The sequence below is a fragment of the Perognathus longimembris genome, chromosome 4, assembly GCF_023159225.1.
Source record: "Perognathus longimembris pacificus isolate PPM17 chromosome 4, ASM2315922v1, whole genome shotgun sequence".
NCBI lineage: Eukaryota > Metazoa > Chordata > Mammalia > Rodentia > Heteromyidae > Perognathus > Perognathus longimembris.
In genome coordinates, this window is record NC_063164.1 from 46,677,245 (window position 1) to 46,697,616 (window position 20,372).

At 38.4% G+C, this 20,372-nt stretch overlaps 1 protein-coding gene across 2 annotated transcripts; it reads right to left on the reverse strand.

The window, feature by feature from the left end:
- Positions 1-3,532: 3,532 nt before the first annotated feature.
- Rbm45 (RNA binding motif protein 45) lies at positions 3,533-19,996 on the reverse strand. Of its 2 annotated transcripts, none has more exons than XM_048345181.1 (9): positions 19,562-19,996; positions 16,364-16,486; positions 13,986-14,112; positions 11,564-11,686; positions 10,026-10,205; positions 7,285-7,414; positions 7,041-7,125; positions 6,172-6,335; positions 3,533-5,582 (listed from the first exon to the last, which is right to left on the reverse strand). In XM_048345181.1, exons 1-9 carry the CDS (start codon positions 19,859-19,861, stop codon positions 5,390-5,392), a joined length of 1,425 nt encoding a protein of 474 aa, XP_048201138.1. In that variant the 5' UTR covers positions 19,862-19,996; the 3' UTR covers positions 3,533-5,389. The 2 variants fall into 2 exon arrangements, with proteins under 2 accessions (XP_048201138.1, XP_048201139.1); XM_048345182.1 differs by having other exon boundaries at positions 5,382-5,582; positions 6,172-6,332.
- Positions 19,997-20,372: the final 376 nt, after the last annotated feature.

Here is a 20,372-nt window from a genome sequence, read left to right on the forward strand (position 1 = left end):
TCTAGAAAAGGAAATAATGCAATCCATTTATTAGAACTCAGATATGAAAATAAAGCTTATCTAATATAGATGACCTTTGTTTGAGCTCTACTAAAATCATATATAAAAGTAACTGGGAAGATTTTCTTTATACAGCTTAACATCCATTTAAAGGAAAAAAATGCCTGTATGTAGATATTCTCTTAAGCAAGACTGTATTTCTCACTTTCTCTTTTTTTTCTTTTTGGTGCCAGTCCTGGGGCTTGAACTCAGGGCCTGGGTGTTATGGTTTATCCTTTTTCCTCAAGCTAGCACTCTACCACTTAAGCCGCAGCTCCACTTCTGGCTTTTTGGTGGTTATTTGGAAATAAGAGTCTCAGAGACTTTTCTGCCTGTCTGTTTTTGAACCATGATCCTCAGATCTCAGACTCATGAGTCAGTAGGATTATAGGTGTGAACCACCAGTGCCCAGCTATTTTTCAGTTTCTTCATGATTAACTGATGCTAAATTGAGAAAATAACAAATACTTAATTCTTAAAATGTCCAAGATAGAAATACTTCCATATTTCACTCTTACAATCACAACACATTACAAGGGTTTGCTTTAGGCCAGTGTATCACAAAGTCAATGCCAATAATTATCCTATCACAACTGCTTATTGTGTTGAAAATTTTTAAACAGACAAGTTGTTCTCACTGCCACTATAGTCTAAGAACCACAAGGTTCAGGCAATCTAAATCCAATCATTTCAGGCTCAGTGTCTAGTAACCTTGGAACATTATACTTCAGTCTAGTGACACTTATCACCACCTAGTGGTAAAACCTCTTCTTTATAATTTACAAAAACGGTTGCCTTTTAGTACAAAACAGGACCCTAGCTAAATCACACAGAACAAAACTCAGAAAAGCTTTGAGGAATAGTTTGAGATTCTTATTAATTTTTAATCTAAAGTGATATGAAATGTATACATTTAACTGTGAAAATTTCTTTCTGCTATATTAAGGAACAGTTTAGGCTACAATGCCCTGAAGTAGCAACTTTGATAGCTGTTTTTCACATCTGATATCTAACATAAACGACCTGACATCAGAAATTTACAAGGAGTTTACAGCAGGCTCTATTTTAAATGTCATTTATTATTTTAACTACATACATGAAAGGTTTATTGAATTGTGTTATCATTTTAGTCCTTAAAAATGAAGCACACAATTAAAACCAACTATGCTGGCAATTTTAACAATTGATAGATGCTTTTATGCCTCAGGTGCCAACATCTGAGAAGTAAACATGACAAATAAGCATCGAGTTACTTCTCAGGTTCTAGAACTTCCTTATTTTAAGAAAGACAAAACTTTCTGGTTTTTAAAACTGAAGCTTGAGGGATTAATTATAAAGAACAGAAAAGGAAGTCAAAAGCTAAGTAAGTGATTTAGAGCATAAAAAGATCAAATGCATGGAGGCCAAAGTAAGCCCTGTTCATAGACTTGCATCATGAAAAGTCAGCACTGACAAATTACGGTGTTTCATAGGTAGAAGAATTATATAAGCCTCTTCAGAATTTATAGGAAGGTCTCAAAGAAATAAATGAGAAACCCTGCTGATTCCACAACCATCTGCTGGCGCTGGCTGACAGTGTACAATGTAGAAAGCAAGATCAGAGGACCAAACAGAAAATTGGGTGGGCAGGAAGGGATGGCTATAATGTGAGAAATCCACCTTTCTCCATGTGAAAAACATAAAGAATAATAGATGAAAACAGTAGGGAATCAGATTTTATATCAATTTAGGATTAACCAATAATACCCCCAATTAATACCAAATATTTCAGGATTAGCAAAAGGTACAAGGGACTTAGGAAAAAGGTTACAAGCTCTAAACTAAAAATTATTACTTGATATAAATTAATTACCTAGACTGGATTACTAGCATTGCTTGAGTAAAGCATAATTTAATTTTACTTTGTGAAAACTATGCTGTAAATGAGTTTGGGAGGAATAAATTTATCTAGTGATAAATGAATTCTCGACTGACCTCACTCAGGTGTTTCATTTCTAAGGAGACCATCTGCTTTATTTTAACAATAAGCTCTTTGACCCAGAGATAGACACTATATCCAATTCTTAGTTAAGTCCTATCTGGGAAGATAACTATTTGTACCAAACTTTCTGATTTTGATATAACTATAAATATACAGGAGAAAACACTTCTGGTGATATCTTTTGGCTCTTGTCTTAGACTCCCAGTTAACCTGCACATGTAGATGGACAAGAAACTGTTATGATGCAGCTGATCAAATCAAGTATCTTTATGTTTCATTATGAAAGAGGTTGTCAATTATACTACGACACAACCAATAGCAAGACAGTTCCATTTACACAAGCATTAAAATGTGAAGAAATGTGCATCTCAAAAGCAATAAAATAGGTCAGTGAGTCAAATTCTGAACACCATCTATTTTTTCCATTCTTGTCTCACATAAATAAGTCAGGAATTACTTAAAAAAAACCTTTATTTTGCTATACATAACAACATATTGCTCTGGGAAACTTTATTTCTTCTATACATCACAACATATTGCTCAAAGGAACAACTACTATAATAGTTTTAGCATTAAGATATTGATTCAAAAACACACATCAGCAATCCCTGATTCCAAGATAAAACAATTGTGCAGACTACCATATATATGAAAAAAAAAAAAGCTGTCAACTGTCCACAGGGAGTGCGTCCAGTCACATTTTCAGTCAGTCAGCTGAGGGTTATGTCATTATTTAGTCTTTGTTCTGTAGAAAGAACACAATACAATATGAAAATCATCACCTGATACAAAATAGCTCTTGCATACTATTCTTAAACTATCATAAATTGTTCTTTTATTTCAATATAACTAATCTGTTTAGTTATAGGTATTCTCAAATAAAGAAAACCACACTTACTCAGTAGGATGATGGAAGCCGATAATGAATTTCAAGAGGGAAAATGCTGTGAATTAATATAAAAAATAAGGTGCCCTAAAATACTAAAATTCCCATTTTCCTCAAATAGGAATATACTATGCTCATAGTATAGATGTAAAATATTTTCATAATTACATTCTGTAGCCAGATTTTTCTTCTGTTTCTTAGGTGTGACTTATTTAATCCAGGCTTATTCCTTAGAGACAAAAGGAACTAGCATTCGTGAGTTGTTTGTATTCTCTTGACAGCAAAGACATAAAGTGCATTTCCCACACTAAACAGTTACAATCACATAAAATTGGGGAAAGTCTATCATATTATCTTACTGAATCCTAAAACAAAATTATTTTATTTCTTGAAACAAGGTCTCATTTGCCCAGATTGCCCTGCACTCTTGGGTCAAGCCACCTTCCTGTCTCAGCTTCCCAAGTAGCTACTACTAGAATAGAGAGGCACCATACCAGGCCAAAAGGTTTGTTTAATGGACAAGAAGGAAAAACATCTCTATTATAGGGATAATGAGATTCATACTTTAATGACCAGTCATGTATATCCTTTAATGTGGAAAAACTGGATAGACTCACATTACTTTCCAGGGTAAGGAAATGATATGAGAAAGCTTAGTTCTCAACAAGCCAGTTGGCCATTAGGTAGTTTTGTTCCATTGCACTTTTAGTTTCTGGCCATTCAGATGTCATTATTTTGGAAAAGATGGCATCTCAAAGGTGTCTCATCACTTCTCAAGTACAGGTGGGGAGAACAGGGTAAAGAAGGAAATACATAATAACACGGCCTCAGAAAGGTGAAGACACCTGTCCAATTGTAACAAGTATCAGAGCTGGAATTCTAACCTAGATATAACTAGATGTCAAATATTCTCTCTTTATCTAGTTTTTAGACAAGCTCTCGCTATATAGCCTAAATAGATTTGAACTTCAAATCCTCCTGCCTTAACTTCCTAACTGCTGGAATTACAGGTCAATAGTCTCTTTAAAATGTAAATAATGACTAGGAAAGATTCAATCATTAAAATAATTTCTATGTTTTTCCATACTAGGTAGGATTACTGTCCTTTTTAAGGACAAAGCTACATTGAACAAAAACAATAATCAACTCTTAACTATATTAAAATATTCAGACAGGAATAAACACAATATTAATATATTTATTTATTTATTTAGCAGTATGGTGTTTGAACTCAGGGCCTCATGCTTGCTAGGTAGGCAGGCATCCTACCACTTGAGCCACTCAGTCAACTTAAGTATAAACACAATCTTTGCAAGGTATTTTAGAGATAATTTGTCAAAATCAAATTCACTTTTTAACATTTTACACACATACAAGAAAAACTGCTTGCTAATTCTTTTTTTGTTGCCAATTTAACACTTCTAAGGTTAAATTGCTAACACTGTATGAAGGTATTACATTGGATCTTGTTATTAAAACATTTTAAAAGTAGGATTATTCAAAATGGGCCTATCAGGTACTCTGCACTGCCGCCTGTACTTCTTCTATGAAGGAAGAACTAACCACCTGACTTGCTCATTAGCAGTGAGCCTGACCTGAGGGGATGTATTCTCAGTTTGGCTACCTCACATCACTGGTCAGAAAGAAAACCTTCAGGGAGAAGAGAAGGGGATTCATTTGACCTGCAGTAGACTCGACTAGCTTATGTGTGCAGGAAAGAAGAAATCCAGTTTCCTCTGAAACTTGGAATTCATTTAGAGAACTAAAAAGTCTAACTTTAAAGAATGTTTTCACAAGCCTCAGAGATTTAATCATAAACAAAGAATGAAGTTAGATTCATGAAAACTAGAGTAAATAGGAAGAAAATTTCATCTTGCTGTATGTATCACTATTTATGAGATCTTTAAGCAATGAACAGGGTTTTAAGAAAGCACATATATACACACAAAAAGATTTTCTGAACATATACTTTTAATGTACAAAGTCACAAATATAAATCCAGAAAACACCAATATTTAGGTGTGAGAAACCTGGGAAACATGTATTATTTGATATTGCTTTATTGACACTTTATTAGTGAGAAAACAAAATATTCTTTATAAAAACTTAAAATTACTTCAGTTCATAACTCAAGACACTAACTCTTCCAGCTAAAAATCTTCAGAAGTATTTCATTAATGTATATGTAAACACATAGTAAAAAAAATCCAATTCTTAGAATCTAAAATATTTACAGGATAAAAATTAATTTTCTAAGTTGAATTGGAGTAGAAATATTCCTCCAATAAATGTCAAAAACATTTTTAAAGTTAGAATAACTTATGTTTAAAAAACATATTGTAAAAAAACCCCACAAAGCTCATCCTTATCTTTCTCAGTAAAATTTTAAGTGCTTTTAATAAATAAACATAATTACGTATATTCCCTTTGCTAATTAGCTGGTATGTTTTAAAGTTCTGATGAAGAAGCTCTTACCTCAAGAATCAGTAAGTGCGTTGCCGTTTGTTAGATTCTTCTCTTGGGGAATCTGCCAGCATAACTTTTAGTCTGACTCCATTCAGGATCTTGCCATGTAAAGTAGCAATGGCATCATTAGCACTTAGTCTCTCAGCATACTTGGCATACCCCACATTTTTTCCTGATACAAGGTAAACTTCAATCAGGTTACCAAATCGACTGAAATAAAGTAAAAACATGAGCTGAAATAGGTAAATACTGCTGCACAGGTCTAAAACATGGGGCTCACTCAACATTTTCACCCTTCTTTGTGCATATAACATCTACTTCATGTCAATCTCACCCTGTAATCACCTGCCAATACTGCCCATTCCTCTTTGTACTTGTTCAGGTCTCTTTTCTCATTCAGGTGCCATCATCTTTTTCTATCCCTTTGCCCCCAGCTTACTCCTCTATAAACCATTTTGTACTTTGACACCTGAGTGATCTTTCCAAAGAAAAAGTGATCATTCACTCCCTAACAATCCCTTCAGCCATTCCCTGATGCCTCCAAGGTAGGAACAAACTCCTTAAATAGTTTTTAGGCATGTCCTTTGGCCTCTTTAACCATCATATTCTCTTATGAAGGAAATTATCATGAAATGGAAACTATCATTCAAATGAAATGTCTTTAAAATCATAGAACAAACCATTTCTACCGGATAGGTGTTGGATACAGGCAGTTTTCAAGACTGGGACAATGCTGAAGTTACTTGTTAAAATAAATTATACTTTAAAAAAATGTAACCTTGTAGAACTTGAAGCTTACCAGAATATATCCTCTAATACATCTAAAGGTAAAGGATGAGGATTAAACACGATAAAAAGTCTTTCTTTCACAGGAGTCTCAGGAGGAGCTTTTTTTTTGCATGATGGGAGGATAACATCTGTCTGGATTTGAGGCAGCTGTGATCCAGAACTTCCTCCAAACTGCTGTCCAAGTTAGGAGCAAAGGGAGAAGAAGAAAAGAGAAAAGAATTGTACTTCAGGGATTTCTTTTCTCATTTCCACAAATATTATTTTATATGATCAGCTGCACATAGGCATTATGCCTTTGTGTTTACTTCAGAAATTTTTTTTTGGCAGTCCTGGGGCTGAGCACTATCCCTGGCTTCTTTTTGCTCCAGGCTAGCACTCTACCACTTGAGCCACAGCACCACTTCTGGCTCTTTCTATATATATGATTCTGAGGAATTGAACCCAGGGCTTCATGTATGCAAGGCAAGCACTCTATCACTAGGCCATATTCCCAGCCCCCCATTACTTCAGGGAATTTTTTTTTGTGGGTAGACGGGACAGTCCTGGGCCTTGGACTCTGGGCCTGAGCACTGTCCCTGGCTTCCTTTTGCTCAAGGCTAGCACTCTACCACTTGAACCACAGCGCCACTTACGGCTTTTTCTATATATGTGGTGCTGAGGAATTGAATCCAGGGCTTCATGTATACGAGGCAAGCACTCTTACCGCTAGGCCATATTCCCAGCCCGACTTCAGGGAATTTTAAAAAGAGCTCAAGACACGTGTCATGTCACCTATGTGATCTACTACAGCTCTGGACATTTTCTTATGTAATAACACACAGGTTGTTTACAATACACTGTCTGGACCATGTCATAGAGGTTAAATTCTTACCTACTTACCAGTAATTGCTGCTGACTTGGGTTATTCCAGACCATGGATGTAAGCTGTGAAGCTACCATCTGTGATGCCATTTTTCTAAGGAGACTGGAGACAATAACTGATAATTTAGAAATAGTTTCTGAACAGTAACTTGTTTTGCATGATTTCTTCACCTGTGAAATCAACTGTTTTCTATATTTATCCATCCAGTCACCATCATGAACACCTAAAGCTTGGCTTAGACACTCCTGGAATGGTACTTACTCTGTGGCATTACTCCCATCATCAATGAAGTTAACACCCAGCCGGTTCCCAGGGGGGTATTGAAATCCATGCAGCTTGTACTTTGCATAGATAGCTGATGCTACATTAAAATACTGAACCACTCCATGACCTAAAATAGAGAAAAAACAGAAATGAAGAAAGCATTGTAATCCCTAACACCTGTGTTGCACTGTACTTCAAAGGTGAAAAATACAGAACCATAGTTATGACACAACTATAAAACACAGACAAAAATGCATCAGAAAACAACATCAACATCCTGTTAAATATGTGTGAGATGTTGAATTTTAGAGAGTGAAACAAAGATCAGAATTGGGTTAAAAATGGACACACAGTAACTTTTAAATACAATAGAATATCAGTATATGTTCTAATTTTAGAATATTGACTTAAAAAAAAAAGCCTCAACATGTAGCCCTGGCTGCCAGCTGCCTAAAAGGCATAATTTCACCTTCTCAGCCTAAGTGTGGGATCACAGGCATTCAAAAGATTTCAGCTATGGGGAAAGATTTCATTTCAGGAGGGAGATGCCGAAGGGAAGGAGAGCCCAGAAGTTGGTGACACAATCAGAAGGTTCTCATTCATAATTCAAATACATTCATAATTCAAATAAAGGGGAAATTCAATTATGGGGAAAAACATTGACTAAATAAATTAATTAAAACAGGATTCTAGCTATATGATGAAAGGTGATACAATGATTTTTTTTTTTTTCCTTTTTGGGCAGTTATGAGGCTTAAACTCAAGGTCTAGGCACTGACCCTGAGCTCATTTGCTCAAGGCTAGCACACTACCACTTTGAGCCATGGCTCCACTTCTAGTTTTTGAGTGGTTACTTGGAGATAAGAGTCTCATGGAGACTTTTCTGCCAGGGCTGGCTTTGAATAGCAATCCTCAGATCTCAGACCCCTGACTGGCTAGAATTATAGGTGTGAGCCACCAGCACTTAGCTCTAATGACATACATGTATTAGACACATCCAGCAAGGGAAATAATATAGCAAGTAGATGAAAAAATATATTTTAATGTACTAGGTAACTGCCTAGATAAATAAAGACAGGGTTCTGTTTGGAAATGGTCTCAAAGAGGTTCATGTGGCAAGTTATACTACAATACCAGTGTGGGGTAAGGAACAGTGAAGATGGTGGGGGTATCAGTGTGAAGGGTGGGGCACTTCAAGTCTGTCAGTCTACAAGCCAAGACTTTCTTCTCAAGATGTCACTGGAAAAAGACTAAACCAGGTCTGCCTATAGCAGTGGAAGTATTTCTTTATACTACTCCTCATCTCTAACTCTGTAAAAGTCAAAGAAACAAACAAAACTTAGATTTACTGAGTGACAATTGCATGCCAGGTCTCCAATTAGGTATTTTATAATTAGGTATGTTTCTAATTCTGACCTATCCCTTTTAAAGAGTAGACTAATAATCCTACTTTTTGTATTTTAGAAATATGTCTTGCCATGTAGCACTGGCTCGACAGAGCTGGGATATTAATCCCATTTTACACATGAAAAAAGGAGAGGCTACAATGAGCAATTTGCCATTTGTCTGCTGGGATTTGCATTCAAGACTGACATAGAAAGAATACCAAACTTTTTCCATTGTACCATGTTTCCACTAACAAAAAGCCCTAGTAAAAAAATCCCAAGCTCAATACACAAACTAGAATAACAGGTCTAAACAATGAAGTAGTTAACAAGTTCAAGTAGCAAATATGAGAACTTTGTTTTGTTCTGAGAATTAGAAGGACAGATGGACGTAGGATGTTTGAAATGAGGGGGAAAAGTAATTTTTCATGACGAAGTCAAGAAAGGGGTAGGAAGGATTAAAGAGAAAATTTTACTAAAGACAATTTTATAATTCTGCTTACCATTATGAGATGCCTTTGTTATATAACTATAAGTAGAAAATTTCTAGGCACTGGTGGCTCATACCTATAATCCTAGCTACATAGAAGTCTGAGATCTAAGGATTGTGGTTTGAAGCTAGCCCAGGCAGAAAAATCCATGAGACTCTTAAGTCCAATTAACCACCCAAAAAACCAGAAATGGAACTGTGGCTCAAAGTGGTAGAATAGCAATAGTGCCCAGGCCCTGAGTTCAAGCCCCATGACTGACATAAACAATAAATTAATTAATTAATAAGATTCTCTATTTTGTAGGAGCTAAAATATTTTTTAAGCCAGGTGCTGGTGGTTCCTGCCTGTATATCCTAGCCACTCAAGAGGCTGAGATCTGAGGATGTGGTTCAAAGCCAGACTGGGCAGGAAAGTCCATTAGACTATTATTTCCAATAAGCTACTAAAACAACAACAATATAAAGCCCTAAGTGGAGCTATGGCTCAACTGATAGAGCATTAACCCGAACAAAAAGGCTTAGGGAAAGCACCAAAACCCTGAGTTCAAGCTCCAGGACTGACACAAAAGAAATTGTTTTTTTGTTGGTGTTTTGAACTGTGATCCTCAGATCTCAGCCTCCTGAGTAGCTAGGATTACAGGCATGAAACACCAGTGCCCAGCACACATTTTTTTTTTTCTAAGTAACTAACTTTCTGTAAAGGAGATATACTCCCAGGGACATATTAAGGTAGCACTGAATTTTAAATAAAAAGGAAATAAAAGTCCTGTCACACAAACGATATCTGACATAAAAAGTACTACCAGAAAGAGCCATTTTATCATAACACAATATATATAAAAACAACATGGACACTGTTTTACCGTAACTTGAATAAGGATCTCGCTGAACTTCACAGTACTCTAGTCCTGGTATGATATCGAAAATGCTGAAAAGCTGCTCTTCTGTGAAGGGAATTCTTGATACAACTGACAGGCGTTTGGAGATAGCTTCCTGGCCTCTGTTGTCATTCTTGTCAAAACTTGAAAATTCAGATTGTTGTTCTTCAACAATAGAAGGAAAAGCAAATCTTTACATTGCTATACATTTAAAAGTTCATGCAGGGCTGGGAATATGGCCTAGTGGCAAGAGTGCTTGCCTCATATACATGAAGCCCAGGGTTCGATTCCCCAGCACCACATATATAGAAAACAGCCAGAAGTGGCGCTGTGGCTCAAGTGGCAGAGTGCTAGCCTTGAGCAAAAAGAAGCCAGGGACGGTGCTCAGGCCCTGAGTCCAAGGCCCAGGACTGGCAAAAAAAAAAAAAAAAGTTCATGCAACATTTATGTACTAGAAAACAGCCTACTGTAGTAGGCAAAGGCATGTAGTCTGTAGTAAGCTTTTAGGCCAACAACAACAAAAAATAGACTACTCTCCTCATCCCACCTTCAATGAAAAATACAAGCAGGTATGCACAACTTAATTCCACAGAAATAGGATAGTAAGTAAAAAAGAAACACATGGGACATATTTCACTGGACAATTTATACCCATAAAACCCACTATCTATTTCCATCATTTATTTTCCATTTTCTAGTCTCTACTTTTGTCTTTCTTCTTTCTGAAGCTCTAATTTTAAAGTGGCAACACACATCCACACACACACATCCACATACATACACAGAAATAGGTAGCTACAGGTACAGACTTAGATATACTAATGTATCTGTACATTAGTTTATTTTATATAGTATATATTAGCATACATACTTAGATACATAGATACTAGTGTATCTATACAGTAAATATGTACCTATAGATGTATATCTATATAATTATTATTTTATATACTTGGGATGCTATACTGGAGTTTGAAGTCAGAGTCTTGCATTTGCTCTTCATCTGCTCTACCAGGCACCTAGCCATTTTACCTAATTTTTTCAAATACAGTTTTACATTAACACTTCCCATGGAGCTGGAAAGTATAGGCCATTATGTCTAGTTACTGGTTGCAGAGGGGTCTTTGGAACATTTTGCTTAGGCTGGCCTTGATTCACGATCCTCTGTATCTCTACCTCCTGAGTAGCCAGGATGACTGATTGAGTGATTGAGCAGCAGTAGTTTGGGAATAAAATTTTTAGAACTCATACAGAAGGGTTATCTTTTAGTAATCTGCAAGAAAGCAGAAGATCACCCAAAACAGTGGCAATGACACAATTTATTAGGCAGATGATATCCAATCAACTGGAAAAAATATAGTTAGAAAAATAGTTAAAATAATGCTAAATATTAAGACATTAGAAGTCATGATGAACTTATTATGGTTAAAAGTACCCCTGCATTTAATTTGAAATAGCAGTTAGAAAATTCAAATTAAATAACCAATACTGCATACACTACTAACGGTAGTCAGCCCACTTACCAAATGGAAATGTATTTACCCTCGGTTCATGTCCCAATGCCTCCTGTCTCATACTACTATAATGATCTTGTTCTGAAGATTCAGACGCTTTATTTTTAGGTTCAGCTAAGATTGCCCTAAAACCTGAAAAAGAAGTCATAGATATTAAGCACAGCAAATTTTAACAAATCTGAAGTATATCTGGTTGCTAGTGCTTAATAAATATAATTTTAAAAAGCAAAATCTCTACAGTAGACATCTCCACCAGACCTACTTCTTTTCCTTCTGAAATATAGCAGACAGAAAACAAGAAATAGCAAGATTCCCAAACTGTGATCAATGGACAGAATTTCTGGGCTGACATTCATTTGCCTGGGCTCAACATTTTATAATCCTCTTAGGAATACTCAATTTAACCTGTCACCAAGATTCTACCTTTGAAATATTCCTAGACTATGTTACCTTTCACTTTGATTCCTCAGCTTTCTTTTTTTTTTTGGTAGTACTGGAGTTTGAACACAGGTCCTTACGCTTACTAGGTAGTCATTCTATTTCTAAGCCACTGAGCTGTATTTTGTCTTTTTTTTTTTTTTTTTTGCACTTTTTCTTTCTTTGAGATAGTCTTGTTTCCTGCCTGAACCTGAATGCACTATTTTTGGTTTCCCGTAGCAGCTGGGTTGACAGGCACACGCCTCCGTGTCCAGCTTCTTCCACTGAGAGTCTCTGAACTTTTCTGCCTGGCTGGTCTAGAACTTCACCCAATCCTCATCATCTCAGCTTCCCACATAGTTTGGGATAACAGGCATGTACTACTATATGTCCAGTGATTTGCTGAAAAGGAGTTTTGCAGACTTTTCTGCCTGGGCTACTCTTGAAACTTGTTCCTCCTAATCTCAGCCTCCAAATGAGCCAAGACTAAAGTGTAAGCCGACATGGGCACTCGTTATATCTTTGTAATTTAGATTCTCTTCAATCATCTACAGCACTTGGTAACTGTTTTGTTTCTTATCAACGATTCTTTTTTTTTTTTTTTTTGGCCAGTCCTGGGGCTTGGACTCAGGGCCTGAGCACTGTCCCTGGCTTCTTTTTGCTCAAGGCTAGCACTCTGCCGCTTGAGCCACAGCGCCACTTCTGGCCATTTTCTGTATATGTGGTGCTGGGGAATCGAACCCAGGGCCTCATGTATATGAGGCAGGCACTCTTGCCACTAGGCCATATCCCCAGCCCCTTATCAAAGATTCTTAACTAGGGGTTCAGTAATGAGCTTCAAAATGCAGGGAGGTTCCATCAACCTCTATAATTCTGAATAAAATGCTTATACATATATGTGTATAAGCACACAATATCATAGCTTTTACAATATTATTCAGTGGCATCACTCATAATATGGCTTCAAAGATAAAATGAGCAAGTTTGAATTCTTTTTCTAGAAACCTATACTTAATACTGTCATTATATCAACTGTTCTAAAAAGCTTTATCTTTAAGCAGTCAACAACAGAATCCTAATATGATCTGAGCTTGAATCTATCATAACCTCCCATACATAGTCCCAAAGCACTTACTTAACTTTGTCTAGTAATTTCTCAGTAGAACGTTGTGCTGTCAGATAGTTGCCTTTATAATGTCAATCAAGATGTGTTTATTTCTAGCCTTGTGCTTTGGCTAACACTTCCCGTCTACTCCATGCCAAATGCAAGGCCTGCCTCCTTTGGATGTGTTCCTATGCTTCTTAAGTGCACTTTTCACCACAGATATACTACATTGTACATCACCTGCTTCTGAACCACTATGTTTCAACTGGTGTATTCTCATTGAGACTACTATAAATAGCAGTTACTTTGTTAGAGTTCTCAATTTTTTTTTTTTTGAGATATTGTTGCTATGTAGGTTATGTTGCCTTTGAACTCATGATCCTCCTTGTTCAGCCTCCCAAGTGCTGGGATGATAGACATGTACTGCCATTCCTGGCAAAAGTCAGAAATGTTGATTTTTGTTTTCCCACTAGTCTCCAGCACTGAGAACTCAGGATCTCATGCAGAGAGACTTTGGTAGGGTCATGAGACTTCCCTGCTACTGAGTTATTATCACCAGCCCAAGATTTGAATAAATCTCTATTGTATTAGGGCATAGGGTATATATTAGGGTATATGGGGTATATATAAGAAGAATATATAAAATATATTCTTTGCTTTCAAAGAATGTTTTAAAAATTAGTTGATTATTGTTTTTGCCTATTAGATCTTATATACCCAGTATAGCTATAAGCACTTTAAATGCCAAGATGCCATACATGCCATATTTTTCATTTCTATCATCCCTCGAATTCTATCATGGACACTTAATTAAGGTTAGCTAGAGGAATTTAGGGACTAAAAAGCAAACTTTGTTGTAGAACTTAGAGGTATCTTAAAATTGTACAATATTAAAAGCCACATTCTTACTTCGATCACAGTTTTCTATTGCTTGTGCAGCTTGTGATGGTTTTAAATATCTTACATAGCCCAAACCTTTACTCTCTCCAGTGACTTTGTTCTTAATAATGCTGCAATATTCGATATCACCATACACCTGCAGGAGTTAAAAGAAGTCATTTGAGTGTCTCAAAATTCATAGTTACATAGATCTTCAGAGCTTAAATTGTATATTTATCCATGCCTCTCATATGCAACTGAAGAAATTGTTCAAAGACACATATTTTGTACTGCTTGTTTCACATTTAAGGAGACTGGCCTAAATCAAGTCACTTGCCTAAATCACAGAAGACTTAAATTTCGCAGAGAAAGAACTTGTACATGGTCTGGAAAGCTATGAAGTCTCACTCAGTAGTGACTAAGGGCAGGGGCTCTGGAACTAGACTTTCTAGGTTCAAATTCTGACTCAACCATTTATTAATGATGCCATTTATTTACTGGTTCTCTGCATGTCTTCTTCCTCTTAGATGGGTGAATACCAGTATTTATCTGGTTACGTTGTTCTAAGACTTAAGTGAAATAATCTATGGTAAGTGTTTATAGGGAGCCTAAAATATACTAACCACTCAATAATCATCAGCTATAATTGTTTACCTGTCTACTACAAGGATCATAAATGACTGGATATTCCTTTGAAGGAGAACAGTTCAAGGCATACATTTGAAACACAGCAGTTCACTCACAATGTTAATACTGAGAAATATGCAATAATGTTTATTATTAATGTCAGAAGAAATCTATGATATTAATTATTGGTATGTATTATTTATTTTACAAAATTGTCATTTACCACCCAGCAACTAAGTTATTACATATTCAGATAAAATGTGTTACTCATTCACTCAGAAAGATTAAAACATTACAAACATGTAAGATGAATTATTTTCTTTCTATTGTATCAAGAATGGAATATAGGGCTGGGGATATGGCCTAGTGGCAAGAGTGCCTGCCTCATATACGTGAGGCCCTGGGTTCAATTCCCCAGCACCACATATACAGAAAACGGCCAGAAGTGGCGCTGTGGCTCAAGTGGCAGAGTGCTAGCCTTGAGCAAAAAGAAGCCAGGGACAGTGCTCAGGCCCTGAGTCCAAGCCCCAGGACTGGCCAAAAAAAAAAAAAAAGAAAAAAAAAAAGAATGGAATATAAGGCTTTAGCATTTGGTATTTCAGAAGCATTTTTGTGTTGGGGTCCATCTTCCCCCTAGATGGAAGGGGCCTGAGGCACCTCCCCCAGCTGGGGAATGCAGCCCTTCCATCCTCCCTACATTGGAATCTGGAGAAACCGGTCCGATAAGAGACCCCCGACCTAGCTGGCAGCCAGCCTGGCGCCTACCAGCCCCGCCCTGGAGGTCGAGTGACGTAGCCCCTTGGAGGTCAAGTGACCAGCCCCTTGGAGGTCACCTGACAGCTCGCGGCCTATGGGAATCCTGGCCAACCCCCTTCCCCTGATCATCTACCCTTGCCCCTCTCTCAATAAAGTTAGTTCGCTCTCAGAAGCTGACTCCGTGGTCTATGTCCGTTGCTTCCAGAGTAGGATAGCGGTCACATTGCCACGCGGGTCGCGCGCCCGCCAGGACGGAGACATCCCCACGTCTCACCCCGACAAACCTGCAGGCCGAGGGTCGGGGGAGAAGGCGATGCGAGGATAATAAGAGAGAAAGAAATGAGCACTTGAGCCGGAGCAGAGAAAGCACTCCCCACATTTTTGAACTTTCAGAATGGGCCACAGGACATTTAGAAATGACTATTTTCTGTTTATTTTCTTAGTTTTTGTCCTCTTGGTACACAGAATTTGGAAGATAAGCAGAAAAATTTTTTAAAAAGAACTGTGTAATGCAAAACAATTTACACATTGCTTTAAAATAATTTTGTGAAAGTTTACCACTGCAAAAACAGGTTTAAAATTATGTTTAATTTACTGTGATCTATATAATTCAGACATATACTTTTTTCTCAAATAAAACTACTTCACAGGCTCAACTGTAGGATTAAAACTGTTCAAAGAATAAGTTTTTCTTTGTGTGAGTAGAAGTCAACACTACCCAAGTCCACAGTAAATATCAGATCAACCAGCTCACACCCTCAGGCTAGCTTCACCCCTATAAGAAAGACAATAAAGGGGAGTGAAAAGAAAGTGGTTTGAAATTTTAAAGAACAAGAGCAGGCTAGGTCTGGCAGCAAGTTTAAGTCTATGCGCCATTATCTACTACTTGTGTAAGTTTACTTAAAACTCTGGCCTTTGCACTTCATTTTTCTGAATGCATATACTGCTCTTTTTCAATTTTTAGTAACTATGTAATGTTGAAGAATTGAAGGATAACAGATTAGCTAACTGGAAAAAATAAGAACCTTAAATTTTTCTCGCAGGTCTTCCTCTGTATAGGACTTTGGTATCATAACAAAGATTCTTGTAAGTTCTTCATCTTCAACATCTCGATGACTTCCAGATGATCGTGACTGAGCAATAAAAACCTAAGAAACAGGGATGTGACTGTGATTAAAGTATAGTATCTACATGTATAAAAATGTCATAACTTATTCTTTTATATAATAAATAAATAAAATGAAGCCAGGTACAGCCCTTGACTTATGCCTGTATTCCTAGCTACTCAGAAGATCACAATTCTAAGCCAGCCTGGGAAGAACAATTTCCTACACTTCATCTTTAATTAACTAGTAAAATGCCAGACTCAAGTGGTAGAACACAAGCATGACAAAGAAAGCAGAGCAAAATTGCAGAGTCCTGAGTTCAAGTCCTGATACTGGCAAAAAAAATAATGAACAAATAAATGACTTCCAAAGCAACAAAAAGAAAAGCGAAGAAACATATACAACCCTCAAGATAATGTCTACTTTTTTCATTTCCCTAAGACACACTAATGTATCACTTATGTATGCAAGTCCTGTTAAATGAGAGTCCTATGAAATGAAGATCTTGTAATTTTTTGTAATCTTTTTTTTCGGCCAGTCCTGGGCCTTGGACTCAGGGCCTGAGCACCTTCCCTGGCTTCTTCCCGCTCAAGGCTAGCAGTCTGCCACCTGAGCCACAGCGCCCCTTCTGGCCATTTTCCATATATGTGGTGCTGGGGAATGGAACTGAGAGCTTCATGTGTAGGAGGCAAGCACTCTTGCCACTAGGCCATATTCCCAGCCCCTGTAATCTTTACTACAGTCATTTTTCATTATTAATCTTCAGATAAAACATATTGTGGTTTATCTTAGTGACAACTCAAATGATTTCCTATGAGTGGCGAAATGCACAAAAAGGCTGTATTATTCAGATACTACCAATTTAGATCTAATGAAACATTATTAATATTAGAGTGCTATGGATATAATCTGCTTTGTACTGCCTTAACTTCTCAATTTGTCTTGGTATTAAATGATTCCAGAGATATATTAAAAATCTGTGACTGAGATTTTAGACTTGTTTATACAACTAATCAGCCTAACTTTAAGGGCTAGTTTTACTTTGTGTGTGTATGTGTGTGTACATGTGCGTGTACGCATTAATCCTGGGGCTGGTCCTGGTCCTTGTCAGGACATGGGTGCTGTTCCTGAGTGTTTTGTTCAAGGCTAGCATTCTATTGTTTGAACAATGGATCTGCTTTTGGCTTTTTGATGGTTAGGTGAAGATAAGATTCTCACAAACTTTCCTGCCAGGATGGCTTCAAAACATAATCCTCAGATCTCAGTCTCCTGAGTAGCTAGGATCACAGGCATAAGCCATGGATGCCTGGCTTTAGTTTCACTATTTAAGAACAGTCAATGGTATAAATGACCATACAAATAAAAGCCCTTGATGGTTTGTCTGTCTGTCTGTCCGTGCATGTGTTTCCTTTACAGGGGGACAGTATATCATTCAAGTATGAGAAAACCTAGACTCTGGAATTCCAGAGTAGGAGGCAGTAGCTTTGCCAGGACACTGGATTTAAAAAGTCAGGTGATTTTATAAGTGTTGAAGAAAAACAGCTGGGCACTGATGGCTCCCATCTATAATCCTAGATTCTTGGGAGGCTAAGATCAGAAGGGGTAGGGTTTAAAGGCTACCATGAACAGGAAAGTTTGAAATACCATATCTGAAATCACAGATGACACAGTGATACACCTCTGTCACCTCAAACTTCATGGCAGGCTTATATGGGGAGGATGACTGTTCCAAGCCAACCCAGGCAGAAAATGTCCTCGAAGAGTCCATCTTGATGGAGGGAAGTTGGAGTTGGTGGCAGGCATCTGTGACCCTAGTAACTACAGAAAGCTTCAAATAGGCAGATCATAGTGCAGGCATACCATACTGGCAGGAAGTGAGACTCTATTCTAAAAATAACCGGTGAAAAGCAGAGCTGGAAGCATGGCTCAGTGGTAGTGCCAACCTAGCAAGTGGGGAGGCCCTGACTTCAACTCCTCAATACTGCCAAAAGCAAAAAGAAAAAGAAACAAAGAAAGAAAAATGTTGAAGAAACAGAATAGTAGAGCTATGAAAAAATTAGTTTTATACTATATAGATGTGGGATCCTGCTTATTAGAGGGGAGTATACCAGTTAGTCCTTCAATAATCTATACTATGTCGAGTACTATCAGAGGTACCAGCAACAGAGCACCAAGTAAAGCAGAAGTGACCCACTAGAACATTACTCTAGTGAATGTACAAGTAAGGAATGATGATCAAAGGGGGAAATTTTTTTTAAAGGATGCTCTAATAATATGCAAAGACACTAGAGATAAAAGGAGTTACTGATAAAGGACAGTATTCACACTGAATACATACATAACTTTTTTCCCCTCTCTCTTCTTGGCAATACTGAAGACTGAACTCAAGGCCTTATGCTTGTTAGGCTGGTTCTTTACCACTTGAGCCATGCCTACAGCCTTACATGAATAACCTTCTAATGGAAGATTTTTTTCCTTACATAGTTTAATGTCCTAAACGATGAGATCTCATAAGTTCTACATAAAATTCTTGTAAAACTACAACCAAGATTTCCCCCTAATTTTTAGGCCTCTCCCTTTCCTGCACCGTAGTATAGCTAGCTACAGAATAACTTTTACTTGGCCAATCTTCTGGCTGTAGGCCTGATTATAATATTTTTGTCTTGGAGGGCCTATGGAACTTTGCAAACAAAAAGTACGAGAGGAAAACTGAACTTAAGTTAATTTGATTATTAGTGCAAAACAAATGAAAGAAAGAAAGAAAAAATAGCTATGCCAGAGGAGGGCCCCCCCAACGGTAGGAAGCTGCTGGAGACGGCGCCTCAACGGTCTGGTGAGGTACACAGCAAAACTGTGTGAAACAGTGGGCAAAGACATGAAAATCTTATTACAATTTGCTTCTCTATGGGAACCAAACACTATCTCCATTTCAAACAGTTTCTCCAGAGCTAAGAGAGGATTTGTCCCAGTCCTGACCTCTGGTGGTGGGATCTGATCCTGTATGCCATTGTCATCTGTGCTGCTAGCTTAGTCCTAGAGCTGGGTGTCCTCTTCCACCCTTGAGGGCACCCCGCTCCACTATCCACCCCGCCCCGCCCCACCCCAGGCGACCCGCACCTTGATGGGCTTGGTGTCGTTGGGGCCAAGGCACTGCCCGTGCATCTCTTCCATGGCCTTGCAGGCCTGCGAGCTCCGGGCGAACTTGACGAAGGCGATGCCCTTGGACTCCTTGGTGTGCTTGTCGCGCACCACCCAGATGTCCTGGATGTCCCCGAAGGGCGCGAAGCTCTCGCGGATCACCGACTCCGGCGTGTACTTGCTGATCACCAGGAAGATGCGGCTGTTGGGCGGCTCGTCCAGGCTGTCTACGCCCGGACGGAAGCCGCCACCGCTGGCAGAGCTGCCGGCTTCGTCCATGACGCTCCACCTCGCGCGCGGACGCCGGGCCCCAGCCGCACTCCGTCTCGCAGGCCTCGGCCGCGCCCACCACCGCAGCCCACCGCACGCCGGCCCACGGCTCGCTTCCGGAATACCCAGGAGTCTCGTGTCCGGCGCAGTTTCCACCCCTCCCCCAGGCACTGGCTTCCGGGAGCCGCCTGCAGCGCCCCCTGGCCCCTCGGCGGACTCTGACCCAGTCCTTCCAGTAGCCAAAACAGCTCCCCAGATTCGTCTCTCAAGCCTGCCCTTGTTAAAGAAGATATTCACAACGCTTATTAGAGATGGTCGACTTTATCCAAAGAGGGCTGTGGTGGTGGTAGGTTATAGGGACCACTGCAAAGGGGTCTTACAGCGAGAGACTGGACTTGACTCCAACTTTAATAAGACAAGTAGGGACTTAGCAGGTAACAGTTGGTAGATGGAAAATTATTGAACATCAGAGGTGCGAGGGAGATGAGAGCCTCACAGACTTCCTGCCCAGGCTACCTTT

Bases quoted from the DNA above. Each gene is read 5' to 3' on its own strand.
- Rbm45 (XM_048345181.1), bottom strand. From the start codon at position 19,861: ATGGACGAAGCCGGCAGCTCTGCCAGCGGTGGCGGCTTCCGTCCGGGC. The intron at 16,487-19,561 runs GTGCGGGTCGCC...CCTGTTTCTTAG, and splicing joins ACGACACCAAGCCCATCAAG to GTTTTTATTGCTCAGTCACG. The intron at 5,583-6,171 runs GTAAGCTTCAAG...ACTTTATTTCAG, and splicing joins GTATTAGAGGATATATTCTG to TCGATTTGGTAACCTGATTG.